This window comes from Centropristis striata, chromosome 22 (assembly GCF_030273125.1).
Source record: "Centropristis striata isolate RG_2023a ecotype Rhode Island chromosome 22, C.striata_1.0, whole genome shotgun sequence".
Lineage (NCBI taxonomy): Eukaryota > Metazoa > Chordata > Actinopteri > Perciformes > Serranidae > Centropristis > Centropristis striata.
In genome coordinates this window covers 7,015,662-7,027,036 of record NC_081538.1, presented here as the reverse complement: position 1 = coordinate 7,027,036, position 11,375 = coordinate 7,015,662, and the positions used below count along the sequence as shown (strand labels likewise).

At 39.3% G+C, this 11,375-nt stretch overlaps 2 protein-coding genes across 2 annotated transcripts in view; both read left to right on the top strand.

Annotated features, from left to right (window-relative positions):
• Window positions 1-4,647, top strand: part of znf800b (zinc finger protein 800b) — a 38,550-nt gene extending 33,903 nt beyond the window's left edge. Inside the window, exons 12-13 of the mRNA XM_059325793.1 lie at window positions 491-604; window positions 1,113-4,647. Of these exons, the coding sequence (XP_059181776.1) occupies window positions 491-592 (102 nt within the window). The 3' untranslated portion in view covers window positions 593-604; window positions 1,113-4,647. The remainder of the gene's footprint in view (window positions 1-490; window positions 605-1,112) is intronic.
• Window positions 4,648-7,531: 2,884 nt separating this feature from the next.
• The window catches only part of grm8a (glutamate receptor, metabotropic 8a), a 306,788-nt gene continuing 302,944 nt past the window's right edge, over window positions 7,532-11,375 (top strand). Inside the window, exon 1 of the mRNA XM_059325537.1 lies at window positions 7,532-7,897. The gene's annotated coding sequence lies outside the window, so the exon portion shown is untranslated. The remainder of the gene's footprint in view (window positions 7,898-11,375) is intronic.

Here is an 11,375-nt window from a genome sequence, read left to right as displayed (position 1 = left end):
AAAACCTCTAAAATCAAATAATGAAAAAAGAATGAATGCTGCCTTTTAGCATCCATACAATACTGTTATTACTTGTTTATGTCAATGATGGCACAAAGCTGTTTTTGTCCTCCTTTTCCCACACCTTGGGACGATAAACCTCCATCCAGAAAGAAGAAGCTGTGCTGTGTCACGTAATGTCGAGACAGTTATGCACTGCAAGTATCTGGTGTACAGAGACTCTATGTTCAGCTGTGACTCATCATCCAGCCGACTAGATCATTTAAAAGATTTGAGAGACTTTCTGCTGTTTAGACATAAATCAGCAGAATAATCGAGAATATAATCTGGATTTATCACTAATCAATAACAATCAGGTCTTCTCTTTTTCTGGACTATGGAAAGATGTTTAAATTAGTGGCTTTGCTTCATATATTTCGAACTAAACATAGCATGTATCTGTGTGAATTTATAATCAGATTGTAAGTAATCAGTTTTATTCTTTTGTCAGCTGTACCTGGAGTCTCACAAGCGAAGTCACCGCAACGCAGCGACGGCAGCAGCCAGCAGGAGGAAAGGAGTCAGCACCCGCTCCAAATCCCTGGTGTGGTGAAACAAACACACGGTAAGAACTCAGAGTTTAGCTGCCGTACAAGGACTCTGCCTTTCCATTGCCATCACCTCCAATCATTTATTTTTTTCCCCCTCTGAGTCACACTGGATTTCTTCCTGTCTTCTTTTCTCTCTCTGCTTATACTATGTGTATTTAGAAACCACAAAGAGTTACTGCTGTGTGGTGCTTAGCCAATCTCTGTCTGTGTGTGTGAGTTTGCTTGTGATACATGAATTTCCTTCGTGGCGCGAGAGGTGTGTGTTTGTTTGTGTAAAAGAGCGTTCCCGAGGGCAAAGACAAGAAACCACAGTCATTCTGCAGGCTTTAATTGACCACTCAGCGCATTTACCGGCTGTTTCCTACATTCCCCCTCTCGCTTATTTCCCCGTGTATCACTCTGCTCATTAGAAATGTTCCTCTTTATCTAATTGTTGCTCTTTTTCTCTTGATCTTTCCCCTCGCTCACTCTATTCTCTTCTTCCTTTTGTTCTTCTCTTTCCTCATCTCTCTCCGCTCACAGTCCGCCTGGGATAATGGAGGAGCGATCCTCTAACAATGAAGAAATCAAAACTTTGAATTGGAAAGCAATGGAGGAACGGAACGAGCACAGATCGGAGATGAAGGAAACAAACAAAAGGAACAATGGAGCACAAAGAGGAGTGAAGTACAAAGGATTTCCACCTTTTGCTTAAGAACCAAATATATTGTTGGAATCTGACATTTTTTGTATAGTTTCATTATGAAGCCTGCCAGCGAGCTGGACGGTGGCGCTGCTATCCACAGAGAGACTGTAGCGAACAGAAGAGTCGCTACGACTGTATATATCTCTATTTACTTACACAAGTATGTAAATATGGATCCATATGCAGATGGCTGATTTGTACTGCTTAGCAAAAGGATGAAGGTAGACTATGGAGGTGTGCATGTGTGCGTGTCTGTGTGTGTGAATGTGTGTGAAAGACGGAGGGAATCAAAACTGGATCGTGAAGTCCACAGAAAATAGACTGGAAACTTAATTGTTGATTTTTTTTTTCTTTTCTTTTTTCCTTTGAGAGAAAGTATAATTTTCTATGACCTTGCAGTCCCACACCGAACATATTTGGGTCCTTGGCTATTAGCATTTGATCACTTTTCTGTATATTTAACACCTTATGAATTGTTTTAAATTAGAGACATTCAAGCCCACTTGCTCAACATTATAACAAATCAATACCCAAAATGTTCCCCCTGTATATCTTCTAATCTTAAGGCTAGCTGCACCCCTCAGAGTTGAAAATTACCTTTATTTTCCGATATAAATGTTGCTGCTGAGTAGGGATGGGAATCGATAAGATTTTATTGATGTCGGTGCCATTATCAATTCTGCCCATTGGTCCAATTCTTCATCAAGTCCCTTATTGATTCCAAATCAATTTTCGGTGTGGAAAAAACTAGGCTGACACAGGTTCTCAGCATCAGTGCAACTGTTTTATTACCTCTTTGAGTCTGAACGCAATGTAGATGAAATGAGAGATTTCGTTTTCAGTTATGTTTTCTTGAAAGACAAGTTAAAAATAAAGAAAGCAGTGTTACTCATGCATAGAGTGTCAGATATATGGCATTCCTGGACTTTAAGCCCATGCTGCGTAGAAACATGTTTCAGCATATTGCTGGTGTTTCCATCCTTACTTGAAATTTTATGAATTATAATTTTACAGACATTGCAAGCAGCACTGTTATCTTTTGTCATGAAATTAAGCCCACTTGGGACTGTTTATTTCCAATTCTTCTTTTTTGTTGTTGTTGCAAGTTAGACATATGAGTTTGAAATCATTGTTTCATAATGTGCAGCTGTCGAAAAATATGCCGGCATCAATTTTTTTTTTTTTTTCAACTGAAACCAGTTTTCAATTCCCATCTCTATTCCTGAGAAGCAAACAGATCACAGATCACACTTCCAGTCATATTATTCTTCTTGTTATCAGTCTGTAGTCTGATCTGCTTTGCAGTGACCAACGGCAGCTGGAGTGAATTTTCCATTAATTCCAGGGTGTGGTCAAAGTAATGGAAACCCTTTTCAGTTTTCTTTGAAAATAGTGTGTGTGCTTTAAAAAAATCCTCTGTATAGAGGTCAGATTTGTTTTCCTACACATCACTGGTATGATCTGCCTTTTTTGTTTGACTGCATGTGTGAAAAACATTTGTAAAAGGTGTTTCCTTTACTTTGACATCACCCTGTTTTATCTCAACATATTAGCCGACTTATTCATTCCAGTAATAGCCTGCGTGTAAAAAAAAAAAACATCAGGCAGTAAGTCATCAGTATCAGCAAACGGAGGGAGTTATGTTCTAAAATGAGGCAAACGCTTAGGAGAAAAACGTGACACTGAATCCCTCAAATGTCACTAAATATGATGACTTGAAATAATCCAGAGTGATACAATTATGATTTAACATTTTTACATGTGCTTAACAAATTAAATCAAATTCATTTTCTTCCAAATATGAACTGTTTTTTAACTTAACAGCTCTGTTGGAATGTTGCTACCGTGGGGGGAAACATTCAAATGATGATCAAATTAACACCTTGTTACGACCTACTCTGCAAATCACTAGTGTTAATGTGTGAGAATGTGATTTACAGTGGGACTGCACATATTATTAACAAGTAAGTTGGTGTTTTTGGGGTTGTTTTTTGCAGACAGGTTGCCTTTGGCGTAACAGTAACAGCCACAATGCATTAGATATCAGAAACTGGAATCAATTATTTTCCGTGTTTAGTGAAATATCATTGAGCACCCTTGTCTTGAGCAGAAAGCTGACCCGTGATGATGTGTGGTTAATAAGCAGGTTTGAATGGACACCAACTGTTTGTGGTGCTAATCCTGATTTGTGATGGAGCTGTAAACATTGGAGAGAGAAAAAGAAAGCTACATGAAAGCAAAACAGTTCTATTCTCTGAACTTAGAAGTTTACATTAAACTTTTTGTTCCATTAAAAAATATGCTAAGACTCATTTAGGGCTGGGTATCGCTTAATTCCAGTACCGTTACATTCATTTGATACCTTTTCTTTCTACTTCAGTTAATGTCCAACATGTGATTGGAAGCAGTTGCATAAAATGCCACCAACACTTTCACACAAATACATTTTACGCTGAACTGCCAACTCTGTCAAAAACACTGAGCTCAATTCACCACATGACAGACTGTACAGGTTGTAGCTGCTGCAGGAACGGGCCAATTACACGTTGCGTTACACCGAAGAACGCTTCTGTGATTGGCTGTAAGCAAAACCATACAAAAAGTCATTTTCTACAATTTTTTTCTACAAAAAAGGATCAAATACAGGTATCATTTGACTGGAGAAGTTTGGATACTACTTGGGTCAGGTACTGATACCCGACCTTAGACTCATTCAGATAATCTTTGTGAATTTTCTTTTGTACTTAAGGGGGCTGCATGTCAGCAACAGGTACCCCGAGGTAGTCTTTGAAACACTGTCTGGCACATGAGTTGGGAGGAGAGTGACTTCGGAAGACCAAATGTAGATATGTCTTAATGTTCAAACAGAAAGCCATGAAATGGAACAAAACCAGATAAACGGAAAGACCAAACTTTATTTTTATAAGTGAAAACGATACCGCGACAAAGTCTGGAGAACATGTATATATGGATTCATCCTCCACGGATGGTATAAATAATAGTTATATTAGTCACAATAGTTATTGACTTGTACTTAACTGTTGGTTGACCATACGCTTCAAACCTGTCCGACTAGTTATTACTCTGTCACTGTTTAATGCTGAGGCAAGTTTGCGTTGTTCCAAGATTAGTTTTTTTTAAATCTCATTCCTTTTTGAAGGAGGTTTTTGTTGAAATATGTCAAGAAGAGACTCAAACCTCAAGAGACTCTCTTTTTTTGTTTAAAATCTTGTCATTTATTTCCTCATCAGCTGTAATATGTTATTAAGCTCACCTTCTAGAGAACTTGAGAAGAGTTAGACGCCTTTCAGATGTGACAAGAATGTTAAAACCAACCACTTAATAAATAAAAATGTACTGCTTCAAACCTCACAGGGGTGTTTAGAGTGGCTTCATTTTTTTTTCTTTTCTTGTCCTGAGATGAGTCATATACTTCAATCAATCATGTTTGTTTACTCCATTTTGCAGGGAAGAGATTTCATTTGCCTTCTCAGGAATTGCGCCCGTGTACATCTACATTTTCACTTATTTCTCTTAAGATTTCTTGTTTCCCTTCCCACATTATTTCCTGTGCTGCAATACGTCATTTCTTATGACATCTCAAAGACAGATACAAGGATTTATGTTGTCGATGTCAATACGAGACAAAGTTTTAGTGCAACTCGACCCACATAGGGTTGAATGAATCTGTATAGGATATCTTTTGTGTCAACTTTGAGCTCAGAAAAGGATCAAAAGCATACATTTGTGTTAATTAAATGTCTGATTTTTAAGGATTTTGTCTTATCTATGCTTGGAGAATGACGACAGCTGAAAACCCGACTTCATTGCACCTGGATTCACAGGATTATGTAAGCAACCTTTTATTGCTGTTGGTCAAGATGTGACCAGTTTTAATTTCCTTAACATATTGTACAGTGATTTTCCATCATATTTGATGGAAATGATTATGTGCTGTTTTTTTTTTTTGTTGTAAAATCTTTATTTGTGAAGTAGCAGTGACTTATCTGTCAGATAAATGTAGTGGAAAGGGTTTCTACTGGTTCTGGAAATCCTTGAAAGCACTGATTTGATTGCCTGATTTTAAGGTTGGAAAAAATTCAGATTCATGAACAGAAGTGCTTGAATTTGATGTTGTTTATGCAAAGTCTATTACACACAGGTGGGACTTTGGCAGCATGACACTTTGTTGTGTTTTAATCTGTTGCCCCTCTGTAGAATGCTAATTTTAGCTGCTTATAGCACAATATGATATAAATAATCAGTGCACCGTATATACTTTATTTGCTGTATATAAATGTGTAATTTACCACAGCTGTAAGGGGCTGGAAAGGCTTGAAAATGCTTGAATTTGACTTGAAAAGGTGAAGGAGTAAAAAGTACAAGATTTCCCTCAGAAATGTAGTTGGTCAAGGTCCAGCTAATTTAAATTCACTTAATATATTGTATAGAAATATTACATCATATTTATCATATTTTATAAAAAGTGATTATTTCTTTTCTTTTATTATGATCTTGTAGTGGACAGCGTTCCTGCGGTTCCTGGAAATCCTTGAAATCACTGATTTTACTGCCTGATTTTAAATGCTTGAATTTTAGGTTATTTACGATGTCAAGCCTATTTACACACCAGTGGGACATTGGACACGTGAGGCTTTCTTTTAATGTCATCTCTCTGTAGAATGCTGTCATGAAGCGTAATTTTGTTTTTTTATATAACAACAAGATCTAATTTAATGTGATGAAAAAGTGAAATAATCAGTATTCTGTATATATTGTATGTGCTGTATATACAGTACAGGCCAAAAGTTTGGACACACCTTCTCATTCAATGTGTTTCCTTTATTTTCATGACTATTTACATTGTAGATTCATCAAAACTAATAATGAACACATGTGGAATGATGTACTTAACAAAAAAGTGTGAAATAACTGAAAACATGTCTTATATTCTAGTAAGCAAAGGGTGGTTACTTTGAGGAATCTAAAATACAAGACATGTTTTCAGTTATTTCACACTTTTTTGTTAAGTACATAAATCCATATGTGTTCATTCATAGTTTTGATGCCTTCAGTGATAATCTACAATGTAAATATTCATGAAAATAAAGAAAACGCATTGAATGAGAAGGTGTGTGTCCAAACTTTTGGCCTGTACTGTAAATGTGTAATTAGCCATAGTGTCAAGAAAAGCTTGAAAAGTGCTTGAACTTGACCTCTGAAAAGGTGAAGGAACCCTGAGTGTAAAAAAGTACAAATATTGTTTTTCTTATTAAGGGAAATACTTGAACAAGTGCCTCCCATCTGTAGTTTAGTACTTGAGTAAATCTATTCAGTTACATTCCTCCACTACCTGTGAGAAAAAGACAAAAACGTCATTTTTAGGTGCTGTTTTTCAGTTGCAATGACACGCCTTTCGCCACCAGATGGCGCCATTGCTCCGTGCGCCTCCCCCTCCTCCGCCGCAGCGGTGTGAAGCCACAAATTGGACATGTTGCGCACATCGTCCACGTTGTCACATGAGAGAACACCCGGGTCTGTTTCGATCGCCTGGTTTCTCACTCCACACTGCTTATCAAATTGTTATTACACAGCAGATGGGATGCGGTTCATTTATTTAATTCCATTCACCACAGTGGGCCATGGCGCTCTGGTTTTTACAAGGGGGGATCAATGGGCGCAGTAAAAATGGATTGAAGTTCAGGCAATTAAGATTGTGGCGCAACGCCTTGTGTGAGCATATTTTGATGACTTATTAATGTGTTCAAATAACCAAAAGCCCCTCTATTGTGGAAACTATCGATCCAATTGATTGGTAATAAAGTTGATTGAATGTGTGGACTGTGCCGCGCGACAGTGGCGCAATTAGACGATGATTTGGTGCGGGTGGGCTGAGCCACAGATACATATGTTTCATGCAGAGGGGAGCTTTTGGTGCTTCATTTGGCGGCGGAGTCGTGCGCTGTCCCTTTCAGCACCGACGACCGGAGGAGCTGGAGAGAGGAGTGTGTGCGCGCGCGTCCGTGGCGGCGGCGGAGCAGCACGAGCGGACTTCACGGGGAAGGGGGTTATGCGCAAAGTGCGGGGAGCTTAGAGAGGACCATGGATAAAAATCAGGTGCGTTTTGCCAACATTATTGATCATGGCTGACAGATTCGTGTATGATGAATTCCTCTGCTCTCTCTCTCTCTCTCTCTCTCTCTCTCTCTCTCTCTCTCTCTCTCTCTCTCTCTCTCACTCTGTATCTGAGACTCATTCTTGGGTATTGACTTCATTACAGGCAGCCTCCCTCTTAAACAAGTGCGAGCTTAATAATTGCATTTTTCACCACTAAAATCAGATCTGCTGGTCACGACGGAGCACTTTTTAAAAAGAAAAAAAAATCGACTATTGTTTTCTTCTTCGCCTTGCGGATGATCTAATCGTCTTTTAAATCCGTTTTTCTCTTGTGGAAAAAAATGTCACTCCAGGAGGACTGATATTTTGGGGGGGAGAAAACTGCTGAGCTCCGCAAGGAAGTTGCCCGAGGCGGACCGGGAGCCCAAGGAGGAGTCGGCGGAGGAGGCTGGAGACGGTGGTGCTCAACCCTCCACAAACTGTCGGATCAATTTGATTTCCTCAGGTATCTCATATGCTATCATTTCGCTTTTTTTCCTCCCTCCATTCTGTACCAAATGCTGTTGCCTCTTTTTTTTTTTCTTTTTTTTTTTTACTGTGGGTGTTTTCCTTTTCTCTCCTTTGTGGCATTCCTCTATAGTGATGGATTTTGGGGGCAGTCTGTCTTATTTACTGTCTCAGTTTGTCTCTTAAGGGATTTTATTGATTTCTACTCATAATTTTGGATTTTTTTCTGCAATTGGGGTTAGGTGAGTAAATGTCTCCCGGCACATGGAAAGAGGTATGTTACACTTAATAACTCAGTATTGCGTGGGTAAAAAAAATCTGGAAAATCTTCATAATTATACCATTGCAATGCCTCTGTGCTTTTACAGTGGATGGCACTGTCTTAATTAGGGTGCAATCAGAATACCATCACTGCTGCTGCTGCTGCTGCTGCTGCTGCTGTGCAGAAAGAAACCAATAGGGCTGCATAACGAGCATACACCCCTACACTTTGATCTCACATATTTCTCAACCTGTTTTATCTCCAGACACACGACTTAATCACGTCACAGGAATGTGTCTCTTAGCAATGTTAGCTGGGATTTCATATGTTTATGCATATGTGGAAGCAATCAGAATATGATATCACATAAATGTCTTCAGAATGGGTTGAAACTGATTTTAAAATTATTATATGAAATTTAACCTATAGCGTGCATGTATGGATATGCATGTAACTTAATGTTTATTTATGTATTTGCAGTGTGGGTAAGCCCACTAGGAATTGAGGGGTGTGTATGTGTGGGATGAGAAGAAGAGAGAAGAATTGGCCACTGATCTTGCTAAAATTATAGAAATATAGAGAGATGTTTGAGATTGGAGGAACAGGTAGACAGAAGAAAAAGTGAGGTATGAATGAAGGAGGTGACAGGAAGCAGAGACAGACAGAGATTGTTGAGCGAGAGACTCTGAGAAACACCTACTTTAGAGAGAAAGAGAGAGAGAGAGATGGAGGGAGGGAGAGGAGAGGACAGGGCGGCAGGAATGCTATCACTTTCTGAAAAGAGCAGCAAGCTCCCCAGAGAGACGAGGGGGCCTGCAGAAGACGATAGAGGGAGAGAAAGCAGAGGGTGGCAGAAATAAGAAATGTGTGAAGTAAGAAAGGAAGAAAAGTAGAGCCATAAAGAGGATGGGGAGGTGAAGGAGGCCAGGTGTGGAGAGAAGAGAAGACAAATAAAACCACAGTAGAACAAGGAGTGGGCAACACTCACTAACACAGTGAGCCGTGGGTGTAAATTAAAAAGAGTGATGAGCCAGCTGCAGCCTCTTGGGCTTTAACCCTCTTCATCTCTGAGCCACTAACCATTACAGCACAGGAAACCTCCTTCTTCGGGGCATCCACTTTTCTTTTTTTAGGCTGCCACGCAGGAGAAAATATCTGCTTTTTGATGCTTTTGTAAGGCGTCATAAAGTACGAGGACTCTTCTGGGAGCATGGGACTTAAAAGAGTCATAGCAGAGACCAGGTGTGTGGTACTGACACACAGACAGACAGGGGTGTCTGTACTTTCCACCACCCTTGGATATGTGATTGTAATTATCAATGAGTGTAAATGAGACATGAAACTTTTAATAACCTCTGGGCTTCAGTTAAGTCATTAAATGTTCACATGTTGGACTCGTCTGACTTTCTGGCGCCCCCCTCTTGAGTCGTTTGCTTGCAGTTACATCTTGAATGTGTGTAACTTTTTAAATCATGAATGTGCTCTCACTGGATTTCCATTAGGTCAACTTAAGTCCACGTTGCTGCTTCCCTGATTGGATATAAATAGCCGAAAAGATGAAAAGCATGAGTAAGAAGTGAAATCTGTGAGCTGCAGTGGTTCCAATCAGACTATACTTAATTGCAGTTGATTAATTGTGTGCAGATTGATGTGATGACAGAGGTCACAAGCCTCATTAGGACCCTTTCTGCGCCTGAGCAAAGCGGGAGCAAGGAAAAAGTGTTGAATAAACAATTTTGCGGCGAGCACAATGCTGGCTAACCTATATAAAGCAGGGTTTTTAATCATAGCGGGCCTGTGTATGAGTGGCTTTGACCTAATTCCATTTAGAGTGGAGAGAAACTGATAAATTAATTGGGACAGAATCGAGTTATAAATGGATTCATCGAGAGAGAGCGCAGCTCACGCTGTGATGAGATCTGAGCCCGAAACCTGTTAAGGGGCCCTTGTGGGTGAAATTAGGCAGCCTCGCTGAATATTTCAAGTTAAAGTTTTGTGAATGATGCTTTGCTTTCAGTATTTACAGTATTTTCCTGTTGTTTTTTTAATTCAAATAAGAGAGATTTTGGGTATAATAATGAGGGATTTGACAGTTAACCATGATAAAGGCAGGGCCGGATTAACCCACTAGTGGGCCCCGGGGCCAAATTAAGCCAAAGGCCTCCACTGACACCCCCGCCCTCAAAATGAAGTAATAATGCAGGTGCTGCCTTAAGCCATCATTCTAGTTTATAATGTCCTATAGGGAGGCATACAGCATTTATTACAATAATTATGAATCACAAATGAATTGCTATAGATCAACCCGGGGTCTTTAGGTCTTGGGGCCCCGGGCAGTTACCCGGTTTGCCTGGTTGGTATTCAGCCTCGAATATAGCCTTGGTTCATATTTACATACATATATCCCACACTATAATGTGGGATATTTTATGGGTTATCCATATTATATTCAAAGCATGATGATAACAGTGAACAACAACCCATGAATGGTAAAATTAACCCAAATAATACACGCAATTACTGCAGGAAGATTCATTTGGATGAATTTTGAGCAGATTATTTCCTGGGAATATTTTAATATTTTAGTTCATTAATAGTTAAATTTAAAAAAGTGGTCTTATACAGCTTCGAGTAGGTGTCACGACCCTCTGTGAAGCTTTGGTGACCCCTTGTGCAGGTCGGGACCCCCAGGTTGGGAACCAGAAGAAAAAGATAAGCAGTGGAATTAAATACTAGGCTAATTAGTAGGCTAAATAAATTGTGCTACCCCAATAGCAAAGCTTGTGTGTATTGAGGTAAGCAGGACATCTAAAATAAAGAGTGGTGTTTCAGAGTGATGGCCTGAATACGTAGAAATGATGTAATTAAATAAATGTTGACACTAGGTCTACTTTTGTTCAGATTTTAATTTCTAGGAGCATTTAATCTTTACTAAGAGCTAAATATCCCTTATAATATCCCAATAGAAGAAATGTTGCCTACAGGGGGAAAAAAAGGGAAAAAACAACACTTAGATTACATTACAAATTGCTTTTCTCACTCTGAACACGCTCCATGAGAAAAAATAAAAATAAAATCAGAGATTGTGGATCATGAGAGGCAAATGAGAAAATAAATCCCCAGGGCTTCAGCTAATGAAAGCACATTAGCACTCGTATCATGTAGCAACCAACCGGTTTGTCACAACCAATTTTCAGTCCCGGCCCAGTCCGCG